This window comes from Lutra lutra, chromosome 2 (assembly GCF_902655055.1).
Source record: "Lutra lutra chromosome 2, mLutLut1.2, whole genome shotgun sequence".
Taxonomy (NCBI): Eukaryota; Metazoa; Chordata; class Mammalia; order Carnivora; family Mustelidae; genus Lutra; species Lutra lutra.
Window position 1 is genome coordinate 186,560,924 of NC_062279.1, and position 26,555 is coordinate 186,587,478.

At 38.1% G+C, this 26,555-nt stretch overlaps 1 protein-coding gene across 1 annotated transcript; it reads left to right on the forward strand.

The window, feature by feature from the left end:
• Positions 1 to 803: 803 nt before the first annotated feature.
• On the forward strand, positions 804 to 17,409 carry EXOC1L (exocyst complex component 1 like). Its single transcript, XM_047719358.1, has 3 exons — positions 804 to 999; positions 10,303 to 10,433; positions 16,924 to 17,409. The coding sequence occupies exons 1-3, from the start codon at positions 879 to 881 to the stop codon at positions 17,188 to 17,190; spliced, it is 519 nt and encodes a 172-aa protein (XP_047575314.1). The 5' UTR covers positions 804 to 878; the 3' UTR covers positions 17,191 to 17,409.
• The last annotated feature ends 9,146 nt before the right edge of the window (positions 17,410 to 26,555 follow it).

Sequence of the window (26,555 nt, forward strand, 5' to 3'; positions counted from 1 at the left end):
ACTCATTCTTCAAGCTCCAGATAGACCTTCTCCTACAGCACTTCCTCTGATACTTTTCAGGTACAAATATCTTCTCCATTCGTTCCCTTTTCTTTTGTGCCACGTATCACTTTCAAACACTCACGCTAATTATTATGGTGTACTCCTCTCTATCAGATCATAAACTCCTTGGGGATAGAAGACTCACCCTCTCAAGAAACAAATAGAAAGATTTGCCCTGGTAGATACCTACTACATTTTTTCTTTGTGAGTAGGAGCATAAACAACATCAAAGGGAGCCCATTTAAACAATAATTCGGACCCAGGAATTGGTGCTGACTTTCACAGAAGCAAAGGTCTGATGAGTTGCAGGAGGGGAAAGAAGGAGGGCAAGATACTTTTTGGAAGTGTCGCCAGCGAGCTGTCTCCAGCCAATGACAGCAAAGTTCTTAATGGAAGATGATCCCAATCAATAGAACCAGACAGCTGATTTATATAATGGAATCAAGCCGAAGCAGTGGTCTTCCTCTGCAGAGCGGCGCGAAAGGGAAAAGGCTATAGACTAGAATAACCAAGGGACTCCACAAGTAGAGCTGCCGGTGTTCAGAATTGTGATCCCCATCAGCAAACCACAGGAGAGCTCCAGAGAGCAGCCTCCTTGAGCCTGGATGCTGAGGAGTGACGGTGGGGCGGGTGTTGCCGCAGCCTTTTTGGCTGCTGCCACTGGGCACGCAGCGCAGTGAGGGGTCCGACCTCTGCAGAGCCCGGGTCTGACTGCGAATGAGAAGTTAAAGGGAGCGAGGGCTGGGAGGCGCAAAGCCCAGCAGGAAATCTAGGGAGCAAAAGGCGAGCGAGGGTGATCTTGAGCCAAGACATCAGGCCAAGTGGACCCGGAGGAAATGTCATCATTGGTGAAGGAGGACTTGGAGAAGAAACTGTTTAAGCCACTCTCGCAGCATCTGTACGAGTTTATTGAAATCGAGTTCTCAGTCCAGGACAGGTATTACCTCTGCGTGTCAGGTAATCTGTTCTTTCTCTTATCACTTCAGAATGTAAATACCTCCCAGAGGCGTGGGTGATGAAAGGACAGGTTTGCATTTGTTTTCCGCTATAATAACAGCACGTGTATCTTCTGGTGATAGAGCTTAACCCTGCCAAGTTTAGGAATTTGGATGCCACAGGATTTTATTTTCAGTGCTAAAATGGAAGACAGAAAAATGATATCGTATTAAGACATATCTTGGTTGATCGTTCAGAATGAAGCCAGGTATGTATTTTCCTGCTTTGATTATTTTGTCTCCAATTTTTTATTTAATTTTACTTGCATGGTATACAATCTTAACGTGTAAGAGCTCATTTTAAAAAATTCAACAGAGAGCTTTCTGTATATTTTTAAATACACCGGAGAATTGAGTTATTTGGCTCTATTTCCAACCAGCCTAGACAACTAGGAGGTGCTCCTTTTTCATGCCAGGAAGGAGAAAAAGACCTTAGATTTTTCTTCTAAGGGCTTTTTTAGACTTCCTGGGGGCTTATTTTGAAAAGAGAAATGATCCTCTAAAAATTGTTTCTCTTCTAGGAAGTGTGCTCACAGAAACAATACTTTAATTGTAGAAATTAGTTCATGAAGATGGAACTTCAAGGATAAGGGTCTGCTCTCTAAACTCTCTGCTCTCTAAATTACTTAACTAAAATATAGATATAGATACAGATTCCCTCATATTCTTAAAATTCACAAAAACTTTCCATATGTGGGAATAGGCTTTTGCGCTTAATTATGATTTGCCTAACCTGCCATGTTTGTGAATTAAGGCAGAAATGTTTGTGCCATTATTGAATTTAATATATAGCATTCCCTTTTCCCAATCCATGCCTTTTACTACTTCTCAGGAGCTTAGGAGGAAAGAGCTCAGAAACTCTAAGTATTCATTGTGGATTTTCGTTTTTAAGGCACACCTCAGCATTTTCAGAAAACAACTTATTATAATTCACTTCCTGATAATTGCCTCAGAAGGACTCTCTAAAGTTGTCAAGTTGGAGTACTATAGGGAAAGTAGAACAGCTTTCAATAAAGTGCTAAGAATTTTTAAAAATTCTGTCATTCTTAATAAGAACAATATTTACTCAATAATAGGCATATTAATACTTATCTAACACTTTATCTAGCATGTGTTGCTATATAAATACAGAGTAAGAGGACTTGGCATATCAGCAAGGTAAAAAACTTAATTGGCCAGGAAAAAGAAAGAAATCAAATTGTGGAAAAAAGTCAAATGAAATAATTTTAGAAAATATATTGTATCTTAACCACAAAATTACTGTATTTTTAAGTATTTTGACTTAATATATTAAAGAAGATGTTTATTCCAACATTAACATTGAATTATTTTATTCCTATGATGATCCTCTTTATAAAGTTAATTACTTATCATGTAACATTAGTATATAAATATTTTTAAAGAAAACTTATAAAAATAGGGGCGCCTGGGTGGCTCAGTGGGTTAAGCCGCTGCCTTCGGCTCAGGTCATGATCTCAGGGTCCTGGGATCAGGCCCCGCATCGGGCTCTCTGCTCAGCGGGGAGCCTGCTTCCTCCTCTCTCTCTGCCTGCCTCTCCGCCTGCTTGTGATCTCTCTCTCTGTCAAATAAATAAATAAATAAAATCTTAAAAAAAAAATAAAATAAAATAAAAATAAAATATCTGAACAATACATATATCTAACTTACCAAATATAATTTAATTCTTCTCTCTAATCATATAAATAACTAAACTTGTTCTATCTGACATGAAAAAAAAAGGGCCCTAGAATTAAACTTTCAGAAATGGATAATGTTTTTTTTCTCTTGTTCTTGTGTTCTAAGGAAGATGCAATGGGCTAGGGTTATCTGCTATCTTTTTTCATAAATGACCTGAATCCTTTTAACAAGGTTCAGAAGGTCAAGAGGTTAACATTCATAACGTGTGAAGACAACCTCTTTAGGGTTCAATTTTCTCATCTGAAAAATGACCAAGTAGCGTAGATGATCACTTTCATTAGTAAAATTCAATGATTCTCTTCTGTAAGAAGTAAGGAAGGAAAAAAGAATGAAAAAAACAACAACAAAACAAAACAAGGTCTTCTCAGATGTGATGAGAAAGCAAGATTGTGATATTTCAGATAAAAGTTAACATTACAAGTCATAATTATTCCCAGTTTTTCATAGCTCTTCTCTATATTGTATCCATTAGTTTGAGAGCACTTTGACTAAATGTAACATCTCTTTATGACCCTTTCAAATAATTTAGGCAGAATGGTAATTGAAAATGAAGTCAGTACGATGATTGATGGTCTTTAATCTTTGATCATGCTTTACTTAGAAGATTTCTAATGATGTGAATCAAACAGGTCATATCACAATTATTGAGGCGAGTAACTCCAAATTTTGAATGTTGGCCACCTTCACAGAATAGAGGCTCATAGTTATAATTTTCTCTTTATATGCCACAGTCTAGCAGTTCTAAATTTGTAAGAACTGAAGGCAGGACCAACTGAACTCCATCAGGTATTTTTCAAACTAAAGAAGAAATGTTTAAATAAGTTAAATTTTCTACTTATCTATTCAGAATCTGTCTTTTGCAGAGGTCTCACAGCCAGATGATTGGGATGTACTGTTATCTTTTTTTCTTTAAGATTTATTTATTTATTTGACAGACAGAGATCACAAGTAGGCAGAGAAGCAGGCAGAGAGAAAGTGGGAAGCAGGCTTTCGGGGCTCGATTCCAGGACCCTGGGACCATGACCCAAGCCGAAGGAAGAAGCTTTAACCCACTGAGCCACCCAGGCACTCCAGGATGTACTGTTATCTTGATACTTCACCTGATTGATGTCAAGAATCAGATGCCATAAACCTAATCTCCTTCTCTGTATTTTGCTAGGATTTACTTTGAGGATTTCTTGGCACCTCCTTCCAACTCAGAGTTTGCATGGTCATTTCTCCTTGAGTTAAGCTTCCCCTAGCCTAGAGCATCGTTATCCCTGTCAGCTAAAAGCAGCATGTTCTTACAGAAGACAAAGGAGCCCTATTTTATGCGGGCACTAGAAAGGGATAAGTCACTTGTGCAATGATGAGTGCAAATGAATTAAAGAAATTCTGAAGGGCTTGAAATAATATATGCAGCATTCACCATAACCGAATAGGAAGTAGCAAGGCATGGTAGAATGGACCCTGGGATGCTTGCAATCAGACAGGTCTGGTATAAAACCTGACTCTACTTTGTCCACCTGCCAGCTGTGAAATTTGGGGCAAATAATTAGCCTCTCTGGCCTCAGTTTTGGTATCTCTGAAATGGAAATAATGACACCTACATTTACACATAGTTTTCTTCTGTTAAAGCCTAACTAGGAGAAAAACAAACATGATAAATTATGTTCCAAATAAAGAAAATAGAAAGTAGGGTTATATTTTTTAAATGTGCAGAAAAATATATTTACTGTGAAAACATGCTGAAATATATTTGTATAAATGTATATACTATAAATATTTATAGTAAAATGAAAATAGACACTAAACATATGTATTATATTTAATATATAATGAAAATTGAGATATATATTTTATAAATATAAATTATATACATATTCAGAAAAAGATTATTTTAAGCGTTCTCATCTATTTAGAAAAGCATTTTTCATTTATAAATGTTAATTTTAAAATAAATGGCATACGTGGCGCCTGGGTGGCTCAGTGGGTTAAGCCGCTGCCTTCGGCTCAGGTCATGATCTCGGGGTCCTGGGATCGAGTCCCGCATCGGGTTCTCTGCTCGGCAGAGATCCTGCTTCCCTCTCTCTCTCTCTCTGCCTGCCTCTCCATATACTTGTGATCTCTCTCTGTCAAATAAATAAATAAAATCTTTAAAAAAAAATAAAATAAATGGCATTGTCTAGAATTATGAAAACTGTGTGTATAAATTATCCATATGTATTATATTTTAATGTCAGAACAGAATTTCTGTGAACCAGGGAATCTAACGATTTTGTCAAACCATTTACAATAAGAATGGTAACAATAAGTGTGTTAAATAAGAATAAATTAACAAGAAAAAGAAACAAAATATTAGAGACTGGGTGCCTTATAAACAACAAATATTATTTCTCAGTTTTGGAAACTGGGAAGTCCAAGATCATGACACCAGTAGACTCAGTGTCTGGTGAAGACCACTTCCTCAGAGACCATCATCTTCCTGTAACCTTACATGGTAGAAAAGGCAAGGAATTTCTCTGGAGTCTTTTCATAAAGGTACTAATGCCACATCACCTCCCAATGTCTCCACCTCCTAATACGTCACCATGAGGGTTAGGATTTCAAAAATGAATTTTGGGAGGACAGAAACATTCAACCTATAGTGCTCAATAAGCCCCAAAATTGATTTTATAAAAATATTTCTAGAAAAAAATACGATTTGAAAATTGCTTTTTAAATGAAATCAATAATAACATTCTCAATGACCCTAAGACATCACTGAATCATTGAAACATTTTCACTGAAACTTCCTATCTTTGATATCTCCTGGTGTTTTTTTTCATATTATTTAATTTCAATGATGAAAACAATTATGTAACACTAGGATTGTGAAATAGCAGCCATTTGTTTATTTAAAACATTTCTGTATAGCTTATTTGTGAGCTAATTTTTTTCTCCATTCAGCAAAATTGTATTGGTTCAATTAGCCAAACTTCTTCCCATTTAGTCTTATGAATTACAGTGACTGTTTTATTGTGGCAATAGAGGCAGTTATTAATGAGTGTTTCTTTTGTTATTAAAAGTGAAAATAAATGGTTGGTGTGAAGTTAATTTCATAATTCTGAAAATGCTAACTAAACTAGTAATATTGGAGCAGGTTATTTTGAAGTTCCCTTAGTCTATAGATATTACTCACTAAGTCATAGTTGTATAATGACACCTCTGATGTTACTGAAACCAACTCTCTAACACGTGGACTATATAAACACATTTCTGTTTTAAGACAATGTGGTAAGTTTCCACTTTGCCACTGCATTAATGTGGATATGGCCATTTAATTTCAGCTGCAAGCAGATCCCAAGCATGGAAATTAGGGATTGGGTCCGCTCCAGCATGAGTAGACTTCTTTGACTCTTGGCTAAAGACAATTCTTGGAGCCTCCTTGACTCCAGAGGAGGCTACTTTTGCCAAATTGAAGAGTCTGCACTGTGTCTGTGCTGCATCATTGCCTCAAATGGTTGCCTTTTAAAGTGTGCTTGTTTTCTTAGTTTGGTGTTAGTGAGACAATAACCACTAATGTGAGACAGTAACCATTAACATAAGAAAACTTGATAAAACTTGATAACTGGTAGGTCCTCTCTCCTTAATGTCTCTTTCTGTCCTTTATAGAACTGCTCAAGAAAACGTTCTAGAATTTAAAGCTCAGCCTATCACTTAAAATCCTTCAGCAACAACCCTTCTCCCAAGACCCCTCCACACACACACAGCTTTTCGGAGAGCATTTCAACTCCTAAGCCTAGCATTCCAGACCCTTGAAGAACTACCTCCTGCTTTCCCTGGTTCCTACCACCTATCCACCAGCACACTTGATGCCAACAATACCAAATATCTATCATGACTCAAAAGGGTCAAGTACTTCATGCTTTTGTACGCATGCTGTTCCAGAAGTCCCTCAACTCCTTTCTTTATTCTGCCAACTCCCACTGCCCTTTACAACTCAGGTGACCCTCTTCAAGAAGCTCTCCCTCACCCCACCAGTCGGGTGAAAATGTCCCCTCTCCATTTTCCTCTATTACCCGGTCTGTGCTTCCCTCATTCACGGTACTGTGATCACCGGTGTTCTTTCAGAGCTTCCTGAGCTCTGTGAGAGCAAGAATGGTGCCTTATGGGAATTCATTGTTTTCATGCCTGCCACAGGGCCTTATACAAAAGGGGAACTCAAATATTTATCAAATTAATGAAATGAATTGGTGGGCCTACAGGCAATCAGCTAACTATCAGAACATGTAAATGAGGCAGTGGAATTTGCTTCAAATTACATTTCCACATACTATTCAGTTATTTCTCCCCACACCCATCCTCTCCCACACCCTAAGTAGCGAGTGAGACAGCAAGCCAGAACAAGAACATTGTCCTTTTCCTGAGGTAGAGCCTTTGCCTGAGCAGACACAGCTGCCTCCTGGTGGAAGGAACTGCCTCCAAGATCGTGTCTTTAGTAAGCCTGAGAGCATCAATTCTGCCTCTGAGAGCATCAATTCTGCCTCCACTTCAGAAAGAAAGGTTTCCTTTCTGATCCTTTCCTCTTCCCAAAGCTAACATCCAGACCAATGGAAATAGACCTTTCTTAGAGCTGGAGAAATGTACAGAGAAATGTACAGAGAAACCCACCAATTTTTGGAGGCTCACAGACTCTGAGACAGTTTGTTGGTACCTAGTTGAAATCTTCATTTCCGAATCGTCTCAAGGACATACTCTTCAATCACTCCCTTCATCCCCCAGAATACACGATCCTTCCTCTTCCAAACTCGTGGAATATGTGATCTAAATCATAGCCTTTAGTCTCCTCCTGTTTCTTGTTTTAATCCTACCTAATCCAGGAACTGGCACACAGTATGTACTCAGTATCAGTTCATGCATGAAGGAGTCTTCTACAAATTGTTCTGCTCTCACCATTCCCGAGAAACTGACCTCAGGAAAGAAATCAATGCTATTTCCCAAGTCAGATTCGGTGCCAGGTCTGAACTCTGCTTTACCCAACGAAGTGACTTCATGGGATGGTCTCCAATTTTTTAAATCCTCTTTCCTCTTGATTTCCACAGCATCGCATTATTGGGCTTGTCTCTTCCCATGGCACTTTCTCAGACCTCTCTACTGATACCTTTTTCTTCTCTGCTCTGTCTCACCTCTTTCCTCTGCTCTTTTCCCTATAAACTTGGTCTTGGAAATCTGTCCACACAGAAAAATCCCAAGCCCCTATCTCCACCCCTAAACTACAAACTTCCATCTCCTTCTCTTCTGAGATTGCTTATGGACACCTTCTCTGAATGTCAAAAACTAAACTCATTATTCTGCCCAAGCAGGTCACTATCTGTACTCTCCTGTTTAGGTTTCCACCCAGTGTTGTCAATGCCTCATTTGAAATCTTACTTAGATCTGCCACATCTATTACACTGCCTACATCCTGTGCCTAGTTTACAACAGCCTCTTAAAACAAAATAAAATACTTTACCATTTACTGAAAAACCAGGCACTATCCTACCTCATTTTTATACTTTATCTTTAGCCTGTACATGCCATGAGTTTGTAGAACTCTGATCTTGCTTTACAACTTGACTGAATGGAGGTTTAATCTCTCTGGACATGAAGTAGTTTACTCAGACCACACTGTACAAAGTGGTATCATGATTTGAATCCAAACTGTCTAAAGCCAGAGCCCACTAAGCCTTTCAGTTCTTCTCCAATGTATCGTGTGCTCCACTGCTCCCAGAAAAATACTCCTTTAACAGGGCCCCTCTGTACTAGCCCCTGCTCCAAGGAAGAAAGGGACTTACTGAGTAGGTATTACTGCATGAGCTTTCACTGAACACCTGATGGAGAGCCTTCTTAGATTGTCGACCTGTAGAGGACTGAAGTCACTGAGAACTGGTTGCCTTAATTTCAGTCTCACTTGCACCTTCAGAGGTTAATTACTCCCTTCACCAGGCCCGAATCTGGAGCCCTCACTGTCCAGACCAGAATCCCATCCCTTCCACCAGAGGGAGGATTCAGAGATCACAAGTCCTCGGTGGTTTCTATCCCTTTTCAAATCCAGAGGTTTTCAAAACATTTTCACAATCTTCTCTCAACCTAGTTCACCCTATTGCCCACCCTATCCTCTCTCCAACCAGTCTATCCAGTCCACCTGCTCTAATTCTATTGGTGAGGTTCAGCTTCTATTGTCATCCTTTTCCTCATGCTGTCCTTCACATAGAGATATTTTCAGTATCACCCCTGCCTTCCCAAATAGGACTGATTTAAATCCTTTCTAAAATTCTATTTCTCCCAGAATCCCTTCCTTAACTATCCTGAACCTCTCCCTCCTCAGGACTCCCGTTGAACATATTGTCTGCTGCACATTGTTTATCTAGCATTATGATTATATTATCATGAATTGCTTTATACCTTCTTAACCAAGAGGATATGCCAAAGTAGCACTTTCTAGAACCAAAAGAAAGTTCCTTAAAGACAAATTCCAACCTAACTCTTAGGGGACAGAAACAGTTTGCAACTCTCGAAGTGACATCATCCGTCTTGAAAGAGGCTTTCAGATATTCAATTCCCACCCCGACCTCTTTATAATATACCTATATACCATTATATACCATCATTATGTATTTCATGTGACTCACGTGTATTAGAATAGTCTCTTCAACAAGCCCATAGTTTCTAGAAGGCAGGGACCATGTCTCATAACGTGTATCCCTTTTGGCATCTGTAATAGCTCTATCAGGTAAATAGCAGATTCTCAGTAAATACTTCTTTATTAATTCATTGATCATTTTCAATCCAGGAGCTCCAACATCAAATGTTAATTCTTCTGATGTGTTCAGATGAGACCAAAGATTTTAAGTCCAGGAAATTATTTCCCTCATTTTGTTCACATCAAATAAGCAATGATTTTTCGCATGCTTTTTAAGGTATAGTACTAAAGCTTTTTGTCTTGATGGCACACTTTGAATGCTAAAATTTGGAGACATTCTAAAGAAGATTAAAAGTCTCAAACAATACCAAACAGGCCAACAGCAGCTGCAATCCAAGCACTTCTACATCAAAAATCTTACAGCGACTTTAAAAGAAAGCATGCAGAGTGTTCGAATGGTCACTCTTCAACACTGTGTTGCTGTGTGAGCAGAACTGTTTGCTTTCCTGACCTCACTTTCCATATTGTCATAATTAAAATTCTAATTTGTTCTGGTAAATACTTTGGCACTGACTGTATGCTAACACTCTTATTTCCTGCCATGAGTCGAACCCCATTCTCCACCCCAAAGCTCATAGCTGAAAGCACATAGCTCAGTGCTCCATCTGACAGACATTACCACAGCAGTATGTAACCACAGTTGTAGCAAAAAGTAAGTTAACATATGGAGCAAATTAGGGGGCGTACTCATGAAGGTTCAGATACATCAGGGTTCATCAGTGGGGTACAGATATAATGAAGCCTCAAACTTGGTTCTATGAAAAGGAGATACATAAATACTGAAAAGTGTAAAAAGTATAACTTGATGAATAATTTATTACCTTCTAAGAGTTCATGTAAACTAAATGTTTTTCTGCCCTCCAGTGACCAAAAATGAAGAAGTAAAAATAATTATGGTGAAACACTACAGAATAGGTTTAGATGAAAAATATGAAGTAACAAAAAAGTGGTCTTTGAACGATCTGCAGATGATTGATGGAAAAGAAGCAGATACCGTAAGTGTTATGTTTTGCAAGGGAGATGTGGGATCAATATGCTAGAAATCTTTATGTTCAATATCCTACTTCATATTATTCTTGGCATATACTAAGTGTTAAGATGACATAGTGTTCTTAAGTGCTATAGGTTTTTCTGCTGGGATAATCCACTGGATTTTTTTGTTATTGTTGTTCCATTTTTCTGAGCTGAAGTTTGAATTTTCGTCTTTTAAATTTAAAAGCATCTTTCTCAAGGGGTTCTTAACAAGTTAAACATGACCTACCAGTCAATCCTAAAACTTTATATGATGCTTCCACCGTCACCCTCTCCCCACCCCAAGTTCCTCCATTAAATGTTAGGGATTCCTTCCTCATCTTCTTCAAACTGCTGTTCCTTAACCACTTGAACCTCCAGAAACCAATAACTCTTGGAAATCCTACAACCTTAGAGTTGAAAGCGGAGGAGAGGGTGTATATGCAAATGTCTCCACAGGACCACTTAACACGTGATTTTCTCACTCTTCTCTTGAACTCATCCACTGATGGGGAACTCCTTATCATGTGAGGAAGTCCATTCAACTTCTGAATCACCATACTTTATTTTTAAATTTCCTGCTATGTTTAACCAAAAATTTACTTCACTCCTAACATCCAGCCATCAGTCCTGGTTTTGCCATTCAGAGCGATTTAGGAAAAATCCAATCCTCCTTTCACATAGCAGGCTTTCCAATATTTGAAGATGATTATAATATTCCCTCAAGGTTTCTCTTTTCTAGGTAAATGTATCCATTTCATTCTTTAAATAACTTTCATATGAGGATCAAATAAGGTAATATGATGGGACAATACAAATGCTAAGAGGTAGTAGCTTACTTGTGATTTCTTTCTGATGACATTGCTTCAACACCCTCCCTCCACCTTTTTCTCTCCCCTGGAATGCTCCAGCTTTTCAGAATTAAATACAATAGTTTAGAATTAGTGTGACTAGTTTGTATTTCCCATGATCTAAATTCTTTATTTCTATTAAACACTTACCTGAAACCTCAGGTCTTTTGTGCCTGAATTACCATTTAACCTGATCTGCCATAGCCTCTACTTACATAGAATAAAATTTAAATTAAGGCTTTTGGTGATCTGGCTTCTTTATTTCTGGTCATTCCCCCTTAAACTATACAAATCCACAGTGCTTAACTACTGATTCTTAAGGTTTAAAATGCCCAGTCACCTCCATCTCTCACCCCATTCCCAGATTCCCCATTGGATAAAGTCGTACTCATGTTTTCCTTCCCCAAAACCCCCATTGCATTTTGCATGTAAGTTACAGACATAATTCTACAAACTGCAATTGTTGGCTTACTCTGTCTCTCTTCTGGATGGAAACCCCCTAAAAAACTGAGACCATGACTTTTCATCTTTTATCGTAGTCTTCTGCCTTGTAGATAGTAAGCATTCAATAAGTGTTGGTGGTTTTGTTGGATCAATTTAGGCTTTTTTATTCTTTTTTTATTATTATGTTCAATTAGCTAAGATATAGTACATCATTAATTTTTTATGTAGTGTTGAACGATTCATTAGTTGCGTATAACACCCAGTGCTCATCACCGCATGTGCCTTCCTTAATGCCCATCACCTGGTTACCCTATCCCCGCATCCGCCCCTTTCTTCTGTAACCCTCAGTTTGCTTCCTGGAGTCCAGAGTCGCTCATGATTTGTCTCCCTCTCTGATTTCTTCCCATTCAGTTTTCTCTCTCTTCCCCTGTGGTCCTCCACGCTATTCCTTATGTTCCACATATGAGTGAAACCATATTATAATTGTCTTTCTCTGCCTGACTTATTTCACTTAGCGTAATCCCCTCCAGTTTTATTCATGGCAGTGCATTTGTTCTTAATCCTAGTGAATACCATATTCTTAGTTTGGCCTATTATTCCCACCTATCAAATCTTTTAACACCTGATTTTTTTTAATATTCACTGTATTATGATGCAGATTCAATGAACACAACATGTAGGACTTGATTCAAATCAATAATAAAAATGATGAAGCAGGCAGAGCTAAATGCCATTTGGGTAACCTCTAGGTAATTGTTAGGTTACTATTACCACCACTTGTAATACCTCTCCCTGATACCATCTCACATTTAGTTGAACTCTTACCAGATGCCAGGAACCACATGAAGCTCTTTTCATATATAATTTCACATAATCATCACAAAACCCTATAGAATTAGATTCTGTTATTACTTCCAATTTACAGATGAGGAAAACGGAACTCAAAGAGATTAATTGACTTGCCCAAGGTCACAAAGCTGTTCAGTGATGGAGTTGGACTTTGCCCAAAAATCTATTAATTTGCCTTCTTTGGACTGCTTGTTTAACATCTCTACAAGTTCATATATTCATTCATTCATTCATTCATTCATTCATTTAGAATTTGTGGTATACCAAATTGTGCTAGGCTCTGAAGATACAGTGGTAAAATGGACAGACATAAGCACTTAATTCTACCTTACTTACTTATTTACTTAATTATCTAGTCTGAATGCCTGAATTTTGCCATTATGATCTTTACTGAAATCAATATATGCTATCTGCCATTATCTTGACATCACCTAGGAATCAATCCTATTTAAAAATTTGGTATGTTTGGCATAACTTCTTGGCCAAAGCATGCTGGATATCATTGTTGTTTGTTTGTTTGTTTTTCCTGTACTCACATAACATTTTTCTGATAATATATTCAACTTAAAGTTTCAGACACTTAGGAAATAATTATTATTGCATATCTATATAATGGAATGTCACATGTCATTAAAAATGATGTTTCTGCAAGAATGGCTCAGAACACAGTTGTTCGCCACTTAATAAGCTTCTTTTGTTTGTTTGTTTTAAAGATTTTATCCATTCACCTGAGAGAGAGAGAATGAGAATACAAGTAGGGGGAGAGGCAGACAGAGAGGGAGAAGCAGACTCCTTGCTGAGCAGAGAGCCTGATGTGGGACTCCATCCCAGTACCTGGAGACCAGGACCTGAGCCGAAGGCAGACGCCCAACCATCTGAGCCAAATTTTAATTTTTTTAAAAGTCAGCCAAATACAAAGTTTTTTTTGCTCTTATCTCATTTTGCATATTTAGAATATTTCATATTATTGAAAACTAATATCTGAAACTTAAATTCAATTACAAAAAATACATACAGGTATACATATTTACACATGTATATGTATAGATGAAAGAAATAAGTATTTTAACAATAATTACCTCTGTGTGATGGGATTTCATATTTTTTTAAAGATTTCATTTATTTTTTTGACACAGAGAGATCGCAAGTAGGCAGAGAGGCAGGCGGGGCAAGGGTGGGGTGTGGGGAGCAGGCTCCCTGCTGAGCAAAAAGCCCAATGTGGGGTTTGATCCCAGGACCCTAAGATCATGACCAGAGCTGAAGACAGAGGCTTAACCCACTGAGCCACCCAGGTGCCCCAGGATTACATATTTTTAAATTATTATTTCTTCTTTACACTTTCATGTACTTGTCAAAATTTCTATACTGCTTTGAATTCTATTAGAAATCAATTATCAAGGGGCTCCTGGGTAGCTCAGTTGGTTAAGCATCTGACTCTTGATTTCAGCTCAGGTCATGATCTCAGGGTGTGAGATTGAGCCCTGCATCAGGCTCTGCACTGGGTGTGGAGCCTCCTTAAGATTCTCTTTCCCCCCTCCACCCCCTACTCATGCTCTCTCTCACACTCTCTCTTACTGTGCTGTTTAATAAATTAAAAACATTTTAAAAAAAGAAATCGAGGGATGCCTGGGTGGCTCAGTTGGTTGGACAACTGCCTTCAGCTCAGGTCATGATCCTGGAGTCCCGGGATCGAGTCCTGCATCAGGCTCCCAGCTCCACAGGGAGTCTGCGTCTCCCTCTGACCTTCTCTTCGCTCATGCTCTCTCTCACTGCCTCTCTCTCAATAAATAAAGAAAAATCTTTAAAAATAAAAAAAAAAAGAAATCGATGTCAAGTTCACTGATCTAGTTTCATGACTTAACCATCCCTGTCTCTTTTTGGGGCCCGTTTTCTTTTCTTATTTTTCTCTCAAGTTCTCAAATATTACTGGTGTCATAATGATTTTCTACAAGCTTGGTCAGTGCCTGAGGTTGTATTCAGCAAGGCTGTCAATGTAGATTCCCTGGAAATAGCTCGCTGTGGTCTATTTCTTCCTTACCTTCTGGCCTTGATTCCATCCCAACCTTGTTGATTCTTCCCTTTCCCGTGGAAGATCATCATGAACTAGATACAAGAGAAAAGTTGAGTATTTCTAATTTTCTCACCTAAAACTTTAGGACCTAAAATACTAAACTGCCAGGAATTTAAAAAAAAAAAAAAAACCTTATCATATTCAAAGAGCATTTCTTTCAGAGATTTGGTTTCTGTGGATGAAATGAAAATATCCCAGATGTCCTGGGAATTTCTATGTCTCCTCTCTTTTGGAATTGAATCCTCAGAAGTCGGCATTTATTATATTTTTCTCAACAACAATGATACGGTTTTAAATAGAACAGTTTTGAGCCAGAGAGTTGTCAACTTTAAAGTGAAATGGAATTGAAATTGAAGTCAGTCTATAAAGCAGAAATCAAAAGGACTGGGGATTTGGAGAGTGATGTGGTATACCAGGAGGACGGGTGGTGTAACAAAACATTGGGCTGGGTTGACTGAGATCTTGGTTCTTATCCTGACTCTGCCAACAACTACATGTGTGACCTGGGCTCCACCTCTCTGGAAACTATCATCCCAGCCATAAACAAGAGGTCACTGAGTGATCCATGAGATCCCCTGCTAGCTTTAGGATTCTATGGGAAGAAAGAACAAGAGAAGAGTGAGAAAGAGAGGGAAGGAGGTACTTGTATTCCATATGCATGCCTCCTCGGGCTTCAGTTATTAGGCTAAAGGAGAAAAGTAATATCTGAGTATCTCAAAGGCATACGGATATTATCTACAGGATAAGGAACAAATGTTCCGGTGAGAAAACTATATAAAGAGCATGATTAGTATGGTGATGGAATGGGCGTGACTTCCTTTTATTGGGATTTCCTGCAGAAGTGTCTTTCAAGCTGAAATTATGACAGCCAGGAAACTTTTTGCAAGGTGTGGCTCAAGGGAACACTGTGTTTAAAAATCACATCACTTTTGTACAATCTTGTTTGAAAGCATTGGGTTTTTTTTTTTTTTAAATTAATGGTAGGAAGCAAAGTAGCATTTACACCAGTATCACAATCTATGGGGGAAGATTAGGGGGAAAAAAGAGCTATTATTTATTACACTCTACACATGCAGTTTTTATAATTAATCTCATATAAATTTCATAGTAACTTTTTCTAAAATGAGGAGAAAACTGAAGGTCAGATCAGGTAAGTACTTTGCCCATGGTTACATCAGAGATTTGAAATGGTTATCTAACTTCAAAACTCATGTTCTTTCTCCTGCCTCCCACAAGAATTTTCTTATTTAAAAGAGAAATTGCAAATGCATAAGCTATTTCTGTATAATGTTTATACACTACATGGTAACAAATTATTAATAGTCTGGTTTGGTCTCTCTCTACCTCCTTGTCATTTAGGGCAACACTTACTCCTCCTGTCTTTTTATAGGACTACTTCTGATCAGTTCAACACACATTTGTTGAGAACTTAGTAGTTGCCATGGATAAGCACTAGGAACACAGAGATAAATAATTCAAAACCTCTGACCTCAAAAAGAGTTAGGGGTTAGACAGTTAATGAATGTGGAAGCATTTTGTAATGGAAAAGCATTTTATAATTTCAAGGCATTGTTGTTACTGCTCTTAGTAACAGCAATGATTATTTTAACATATAGGACCTAGATGAGATTCGGTGTCCACTTTTTCTCAGAACACCTCCGCTAGATGTATGGCAACAGCCAGGAGCAATCAATAGAGGCAGTCTTAAGTAATTTGACAGTTTCAGTCAAATGATTTAATGATCCCAGCTATTAACTTCAAAGATAATTCCTTGCTATTAACTTCAAAGTCAGCAAGCTGGTGATCTGTAGCATGGCAAAACTAATCTTGCCATCTTATATTACCCCCTTCTACCACTGGAATAGCACAAAGAGCCAATCTCCTAATAAAGGAAAGGAGAAATCTTTTCCCCTTTCCCGAAGTCTGTAAGGGGGGTTATTCTCTTTTTCCACCCCTACTTATCCTCTCAAACTTACTACTGTGGGAAGACTTGGTAACTATGCCTCTTGAGACATGTTTTATTGAATCACTGAAAAATCACAGAGGCTTCTGAAAATAACCTTCTGTATTATTGTTCTCTTTAGAAGCAATATGTTTAAACCAGATAGCTTTGGAAAGCTCATTTGTAGATTTTAGGAATATGTTTGATACTGACACTTTAGGACCAATAAGCATATGTAAGAGAATATGAGAGAATCCCCAGGAAATCTAGCTACTTTCTTGGTGACAAGCTTAATCATGCCTCTCTTTTTCTTCTAGGACAATCCATTTTTTGATCTGCATTTCAAGAAAGTGTACAGCTTAGAAGCATACAGTTGTGCTTCTAAATATGCCTTTGCTCGAACTGTAAATAAGCTGAATCATGCCTATCTTAAGAAGGACTTACAGATTGTGAACTTTGATTCTACTTACATTAATGATGATTCCATTTGGTCCTCCAACAACAAGGATTGCTTGGTTCTTATGAGAATATGCTTTTATGCTTTCAATCTAGTGTGCTTGTCCCTGTGTCCCCTGCCACTCTGAAGATGTAGCCCATGTTCCTCCATCAGTGTTCCATGAAAATGGTTCCCTAGGTAAATATCGATAGTTGTGATTTTGTTTTTTCCCTTCATCAGTGACTCTTATTAATATGAAAATAAAATGATGCTTTTTGAATGCAGTGAAATATGTTTTGATGCAATCATTCAACATTTGGGACTTTTCCCTGTGTGTTTCTTAGTAACTTAGGAAGGATCTGGATGGTTTTACCTACATTTGTATTCTGCTAAAAAGTATCAAGAAGTATCTTGAAAGGCCTGAGCAAATGGAAAGACATCTGTGTTCATGGATTGGAAGAATTAATATCATCAAGATGTCTGTACTACCCAAAGCAATCTACAGATCCAATGCAATCTCTATTAAAATTCCAAAAACACTTTTAGCAGAACTGGAAAAGGCAATCCTCAGAATCATATGGAATTGCAAGGGGGTCTGAACAGCCACACAATCTTGAAACGAAGTACAAAGCTGAAGGACTCATATCTTCCAATTCCAAAACTTACTACAAAACTACGGTAATCAAAACAGTGTGGTACTGGCATAAAGATAGCCATATACACCAGTGGGATAGAATTGAGAATTCAGAAATAAATCCAAACACCAGTGATCAACCGATTTTTGACAGGGGTGCCAAGTTCATTCAAAGGGGAAAATAATCTCTTCACCAAATTGGGCTGGGACAACTGGATATCCCCAAGTAAAGGAATGAAGCCCCCATCTTACACCATATATAAAAATCAACTTAAAATGGGTTAAAGACTTAAATGTAAGATCTGACACCATAAAATTCCTAGGAGAAAATATAGTGGTAAATCTTCAAGACCTTGGATTTGGCAACAGAGTCTTATGAAATCCAAAGTATGGGCAACAAAAGAACAAATAAATTAGACTTCATCAAAACTGCTTTTGTATCAAAGGACAGTATCAAGAAGGTGAAAAACAAACCTACAAAAAGTGGGGGAAAATATTTTCAAGTCATATACCTAAAAAGACAAACAACCCAATTCAAAAATGACTCAAGTAGACATTTCTCCAAAGAAGATAAACAATAAGCTCCAGAAAAGATATTCAGGGGCGCCTGGGTGGCTCAGTGGTTAAAGCCTCTGCCTTCAGCTCAAGTCATGATCCCAGGGTTCTGGGATCGAGCCTCATATCGGGCTCTCTGCTCAGCAGGGAGCCTGCCTCCTCCTCTCTCTCTCTGCCTGCCTCTCTGCTTACTTGTGATCTGTCTGTCAAATAAATAAAAATCTTAAAAAAAAAAAGATATTCAACATCTTTAGTCACAGGGAAATACAAGTTAAAGCCACAATGAGATACCACTTCACACCTACTAGGATGGCTTTAAAAGCAAAAACAAAACCAGAAAATAACAAGTATTACAAGATGTGGAGGATTGGAGTCCTTATATGTTGTTGGTGGGAATGTAAAATGGTGCATTCACTGCAGAAAACAGTTTCACATTTCCTCAAAAAGCTAAACACCAAATCGCCAAATGACCCAGCAATTCCACTCCTACCTGTACACTCAAAGGATTTGAAAGCAGGAGGCTTGAATAGATGTTTGCACACCAATGTTCTTTATATATATATGTATATATACATACATATATATATATTATGTTAGTCAGCATATAGTACCAATGTTCTTTGCAGCATTAATCACAACAGCCAAAAGATGGAAACACACCAAGTATCCTTAAACAGATGAATGGAGATGTGGTCTATGCATACAGTGGAATATTTTTCTGCTGTAAAAAACAATGATGTTCTGATTCATACCAAAATATGGATGAACGTTGAAAATATGCTAAGTGAAATATCAGACACAAAAGAACAAATATTATATGATTCTACTTACATGAAATATCTAGACTAGGCAAATTCAGAAACAGAAAGTAGGTAAGAGGTTATCAGGGGCTGGAAGGAGTTGTTGCTGAATGGTTACAGAGTTTCTGTTTGGGATGAAGAAAAAGTTTGAAACAGATGGTGGTCATGGCTGCACAACATTGTGCATGCGCTTAATACTGCTGAATTGTACATTTACAAAATGGCAAAAAAGGTAAATTAATGTTATATATATTTTACCATGATTTAAAAAATAATAATGTAATATGCTAAAGTCACTGAACTGTACACTTTAAATGAGTGAATTGTATGGTATTTAAATTATATCTCAATAAAGCTGTTTTAAAAAAAGACTACATTTAGTCTACTGGAAGTCTTCTAAAGAAAACATGAGTGAATTTTTTATAAACTGAGACTTGGAAAAACTGTTTGCTATCACTCAAATCCAGAAATAATGAACAAAAAAGTGATTAATTTGACTATGTAATTATAAGAAAGCTTTGCATGAAAAAATATTATAATCAAATAAATGACAAAGTTAGAAAAAATGCAAATTATTGCAACATATTAATATTTTTCACAAATGGAGTTCTCCTAAACTTGAGGGGTTAAAAAGACCAACAATGCTGGGCCCCTTGGTGGCTCAGCTGGTTTAGTGTCAGACTCTTGGTTTTGGCTCAGGTCATGATCTCCCGGTCACGGGATTGAGCCCCACATCTGGCACCCTGCTTAGTGCACAGTCTGCTTAAGTATGTCTCTCCCTCTCCCTCTGCCCCTCCCCCCGTTTTCTTTCTCTCTAAAATAAATAAATCTTCTTTAAAAATTTGCTAAATTTAGCAATTCACTAAAAAATTAGGGAAAAATTAGGAAATGATATAAACAGACATTTCATTAAGAAGAACCGCAAATGACACTTAAATATATAAAAAGATGCTTAGGGGCATCTGGGTGGCTCAGTGGGTTAAGCCTCTGCCTTCAGCTCAGGTCATGTTCTCAGGGTCCTGGGATCAAGCCCTGCATCAGGCTCTCTGCTCAGCGGGGAGCCTGCTTCCCCCTCTCTCTTGGTCTGCCTCTCTGCCTACTTGCGATCTATCTCTGTCAAATAAATAAATAAAATCTTTAAAAAAGAAAAAGAAAAAGAAAGAAAGAAAGAAAGAATGCTTAACATTGCCCATAATAAGAGAAATTTATTTTTTAATTTTTTAAAAGATTTTATTTATTTATTTGTCAGAGAGAGAGACAGAGAGCATGAGCAAGGGGAGTGGCAGATAGAGGGAGAAATAGGCTCCCCACTGAACAAGGATCCCAATTCGGTACTCAATCCCAGGATCCTGAGATCATGACCTGAGCTGAGGGCAGATGCTTAACCGACTGAGCCACCCAGGTGTCCCAGTAAGACAAATTTAATTTAAATCTACAATGTGATCCTGTTTCTCACCTACTAGATGGGCAAAAATCCAAACTTTAACAATATTTTACTGGAAGTGGGAAAACAGGCTCTCTCATTCATTGTTGTTAGAAATGCAATAGGGTACGAATCCTATAGGAGAGGAATTTGACAATATCTTGCAAAACCACATATGCATTTACTCTTTGACCCAGCAATTTAATTTTTTTCCTAGGACTCTATCTCAAAATCTCAAAGATATTTTAGCAAAGATGCAGAATGACACACGCACAGGCACGTGACATTGTTTACCAGAACAAAGTATTTCAAATAGTTCAATGGTCCATCACTGGAGGATGAATGGAATAAACTGTGGCAACCACGCGCAACCCAGTACCATGCCGCAGTACAAAGTTAGGGAATAGTGAAGGCACCAGGTGTGTTCTGTGCGGGGGCTGTTGGCATGGGAAGCTGCAAGGGGGCTGACTGGAAGCAGGGTATCTTAGATGACTGGTTAAAAGCACATATTTGGCTTTCTCCAATAGGTCCTAAGTTAGACGTGGGAGCCCAAATTAAGGAAGTTGTCAATTATTAATCAAGTCCAGGCCACTTGGACCAGGCTATTTGACTTTCTAGGCTGATTGTTACAGATCGTACTTTGACTCCTGGACTGGTTCTTGCACCTGGTAGGTTGGCTTCCCACGCTGACTGCTGCAAGTTTGGGTCAGAGTTCTATTCCTGTGTGTAGTCTGGTCACGGTCAATTGCATATTCAAAAATATCTTAATTATGGTGGTAGTCACATGACTATATATGCTTGTCAAAATCCACTGAATGTAAACCGTATTCTGAAGTTTAATTATCCCTAGTAATAATGTTAATGTTATTTTGACACAATTGTGACAGTAGTGAGTATTATAAGATAAAACATATGTTATCATGTTAATGTCATTAGAAACTGAGACTTCAAGCTTAAGAGTGAGAATACATTCAAAGAAATTAAAATCCTGAAAGAGTAATTTAACTGAAAATATTAACATAAACCTGTCTTTTAAAAAATAAGCATGCATTTTCTAGATTTGTCCACTGAGACCTTGAAGCAAAGAAATCAATGAGCAATAAGCATCTTAGCTTTCAGGAGTCATCCATAAACACTATTCCTTACTGAAAAGAATGGGGATTACTTAAAGAAACTAGTAATTCTAAGCCTGGGGCAGAAAATGCACAAGATGAACATGGGACATCCTCATACACCAGGAAGAAAGGAAGCTATCAAAGTTGATTGGGATCAAAGGACAAAGGAGCCAACTTGAAGTAACTCCCACCGACCTAAGAGGGAGAAATCTAAGCATAACAAAGAAAATGACTATAATAGAATGACACAGCAAATATATAAGTCCATGAATTTCATAATACTAAAAATCTCGTGTATCATCATTGGAATATCTGAAGGTTGATAAATAAAAGAAAGACGCAAGCGTGTATCTTGCCTTTCCTGTAGGAGCTGTATTGCGGGGAAGATTTAAAGTAGAATTCCAAATACTAAATGCCATAGGAATGATAGAACTAGAAAATTGCTGTTTTGCAATCTCTAATGAAATAATGGATTTAGGCAACAATTATCAGTGAATGCTAAAACCATTAGGGGAAAGTTTATGGGGAACTTACAATGAAGGGATCAGACTGGCAACACTTGAACCCAATGAGCCATCTTAGTATCACTAGAAGTGGATGAGCTAGCTTGAAGTATTCATGAGGCAATGAAGTATGTACCCAACACCACCAATGAAGGAGTCTCACCTAAAAAATGAACCTGAATCTAATCTAATCTTCTAGGTCTAGCCATAGGAAATACGGAAAATGGAAGAATGAGCTAAACGACACCCAAATACAGAATGTGAAATTCTACAACACCAGGGACTCATTTTCTCTAATGAATCAATTATTTTGATGGAGTGTGAGGAGGAGCAATGTTTATTATTATCTTATTTCTTAATAGAAACTTAAGAAATATGGTGTCCAAATACTACACACACACCTGGTTTGGACCCTGTTTTAAATATATCAAGTATAAAAGGACAGTTTTAAAATAGGGAAATAGGAATTTGTAGAGTATTAGATATCGAGGAATGGATTGTTAATTTTGTTAAGTGTGAATAGAATGTGGTGGGTGTGTTTCATTAAAAATCCTTATACAGGGGGTCCCTGGGTGGCTCAGTGGGTTAAAGCCTCTGCCTTCAGCTCAGGTCATGATGATAAATAAAATCTTAAAAAAAAAAAGCCTTATACAGGGTGCTTGGATGTCTCTGTTAAGCAGCTGCCTTTGGCTCTGGTCATAATCCCAGGGTCCTAGGCTCAAGTCCCGCATTGGGCTCCCTTCTCAGCAGAGAGCCTGCTCTGCCTACTTGTGCTTTCTATCTCTCTGCCAAATAAATAAATAAAATCTTTAAAAAAAATCCTTATGCATTAGACAAGATAGTTAGATACTTGGACATTTATTGGTAATATGCCATGAAGCGGGGATTTATTTTCAAATACTCCAGGGAGCAAAAAATGGAAAGCTATAAAAAAATAAGATGGGCATAGTCATTATCAAAACTGGATGATGAATCTATGGGAGTTTATTATACTAGTCTCTCTACTTTTGTGTACATTTAAAATTTTCATAATAAAACATTTAAAAATACCTGCATCTATCATCTTGAAACAAAAGTTGGAGCTCATTTTGGAATACCATTGTCCTATAAAAGGAGCCAGAGTTCCTTGAGAAGGGCTCAGCAGGGAAAATACTAGATAAGCCCAGAACATCTTGTGCCAGAGGATGAGGAAGCACTCAAAAAAAAAAAAAAAAAAATCCATGGATGAGGAAAAAAGACTCAAGAGACAACTTGAAATAGCTCCCAATGGCCAGGGCTGGAACAATTTGAGCAAAACTAATAATGGAAGTATTGGAACCCAACCCAAAGAATTAAGTAAATATTAAAAAAGAAGAAGAAGAAGGTAAAGATGAGCACATACTGATAGAAATGAATGAGTGAGGGGAGCAAGGACAACTCTTCCTTGCACTATAATTCCAAATAATGAAAGAAGAAGGAAACAATGGGACTAGTTAATGTAGGAAAATGAGAGAAATAGAAAATCACCAGTAAAACACCACAGAGTAATAATCATTATAGGCAAGATCAAGAGATGAATGCTTAAATTAGTGAGTGAAAGTATAAAGAGAAATGGGTTGCTTTCATAGCCTTAGAGTGTTTCCCTTAAAATATTTGTTGACTAAAAAGGGGAAAAAATAGTAACTTGACATTGGCAGATACCTGATACACACTCCCTTAACCAGGGGATTCAAGGTCAACATCATCAGCAGCAATGGGACGTATCAATGTTGTATGCCCGCTGACATGATGCAGGAGAAAGGCGCATCACTTCCATAACCTTATTCTAACCATGAGGAAACGTCAGAGAAATCCAAATTGAGAGACCTTCTACAAGGTAACACTCTTCAAAAGTGTCAAGGTCCCAAAAGATAAGAAAAGACTAAGTGTATTTTCTAGGGTTGCCATAACCAAGAACCACAAACTAGGAGAAGCAACAGAAATTTATTGTTCCACAGTTCTGGAGGTCAAGATAGAAGTTAAAAGTCAAGGTGTCAGCAGAATGGATTCCTTCTGAGAGCTGCGAGGGAAGGATCTGTTCTGGGTCACCTTCTCCTGTCTCCATATCATCTTCCCTCTGTACACATCTGGGTTCACATTACCTCTCTTTATGAGGACAATAGTCATATAGGATTAAGCCCCATCCTAATGACCCTGTTTTAACTTCATTACCTCTAAAAAGACCCTATCCCTAAATAAAGTCATATTTTGAGGTGCTGGGATTTAGGGCTTCAACAAATGATTTCACACAAATTCAACCCATATTAACACTCACAAACAGACAGAGGAGGTTAAGGGGATATGATAACTCAACACATTATAGGATCTTAGAATGTATCCTGGAACAGAAAAGGGATATTGGTGGAAAAACTGGAAAAATCTGAATAAGATCTATAGTTTAGTTAGTATACTGTCCTAAGGTTAATTTCTTAGTTCTTATAACTGTGTGATGGTGTGTGAGATAGTAGCATTGGGGGAAGCCAGACAGGAAGTATGGAGCTCCCTGTACTATCTTTGCATTTGCTCGGGAAGTCTAAATTTTTTTCCAAAGTAAAACTTTTAAAGCCCTATATGAGTTGACTTCTGTGAAGCAGCTAAGAGATGAACAGGGCCATGATGTACAAACAGCATCAAAATGTGGAAAAGTTAGTGGTGTCTCACTCCCTGAAACCAAAGTTACTTAGTTATCTAGTTGCTTTGAAAATGGAAATGCCCTCTAGTTAAGTACAATCTTGAGTACATCTTTTAATCAAAGCAGGCAGTTCAAATGACAATATGCTAGAAAAATCTCATATTTCCTGTGCCAAGTCTTACGTTGCCCTTTCCAACTAATAAAAACCGATCCATATAGCTCACATGTTTCCTTCTCAGGTAAAGAGTTCAGACTGTGGTTAACAAAAGTGACCACTTCCTACGTTGGAGTGATGTCTTTATAGAGAGAATAAAGATAGTATCTTATTCACTTTTAGAATATACACAGGAGGCACTCAAGATATATGTATTTATTTTCTTGACATGCAATCCTTATAAAGGAAGTCTGACCCTTTAAGTACTTATTGAAAACCTCATCAAATAAACATTATTTTGTGTTTCTTCTCTCTTCCCTTTGCCTTTTCTGTGTTCTTTTTTCCAACTTGTTTTTAGTTGAATTCCTCTGCAAACCAAAATGCCCTATTTCTCTATACTCTGTTCTTAAATATGTTTTCTTGTACTCCTCTTTATTTTCACCACTGTAAGCAGTTTGAAACTCCCAGAACCTAGTTCCCAAGACCAGCAGGGTCACCCGTACAGGCATTCATGTTGCACACTATACAAGAGCACCACGTCTAAAGGGGAATTTTGGATCACCCAGCTGAGTACTGCTGCAGTGGGGGGTGGGGGGGTGCTGGGGTTTAGGCCTGTCTGAATTGGGCCAAGGTGGCCTCCAACCTTCGGATGAGTTCAGGTTTGTGCCACATCTCTCTTCCTCCTTGGACCAATGACTACCCAAGATTTTGCTTCTTATGGTCAAAGACAGGAAGATCTTGAAAAAATTTTTAAAAGGGCAAGTCCAGTTGTGCAAACAGATTTCAAAATTCTGCTCATATGATCTCCACTACCAAACCACTGGTCAAAGCAAGTCACCGGATCAAGTCCAAAGTCAAAGTATGGGGAAATATACTTCACTCAGCATAACATCACCAGGAATATAAAGGTATAATAGGAATCCAGGGGAATAATAGAGACCAATACCACAATCTAACAAACTCCTCATATTGCTTCTCTTGCTCACCTTCTTCTCTCAGAAGCCTAAGCCATTCTGTCTTTGTTTCCTCACCTAGATGGATATTGGAAGAACGAATAGTAGCACAATATGCATTCTGCCTGCCTGGGCTCTGGAAATCTCTCTCAGGGGGAGTTATTCAGTTGTACAATAATATACCACCTAAATTTTTTTTTTTTTTGAGAGACAAGAGTGTGCAAAAGCAGAGAGTAAGGTAGGCAGAGGGAAAGGCATTGAGAGAATCTCAAGCAAGTTCCATGCTCATTGCAAAGTCCAACACAGGGCTCGATCCTAAGACCCTGAGATCAAGACCTGAGCCAAAATCAAGAGTCAAACCTTGGGGCGCCTGGGTGGCTCAGTGGGTTAAGCCGCTGCCTTCGGGTCGGGTCATGATCTCAGGGTCCTGGGATTGAGCTCCGCATCAGGCTCTCTGCTCAGCAGGGAGCCTGCTTCCTCCTCTCTCTCTGTCTGCCTCTCTGCCTGCTTGTGATCTCTCTCTGTCAAATAAATAAATAAAATCTTTAAAAAAAAAAAGAGTCAAACCTTTAACCAACTGAGCCACCCAGGTGCCCCATATACTATTAATCAAAATTTAATTTTTTGGGATGCCTGGATGGCTCAGTTGGTTAGGTGACTGCCTTCGGCTCAGATCATGATCCTGGAGTCCCGGGATCGAGTCCCGCATCGGGCTCCCTGCTCGGT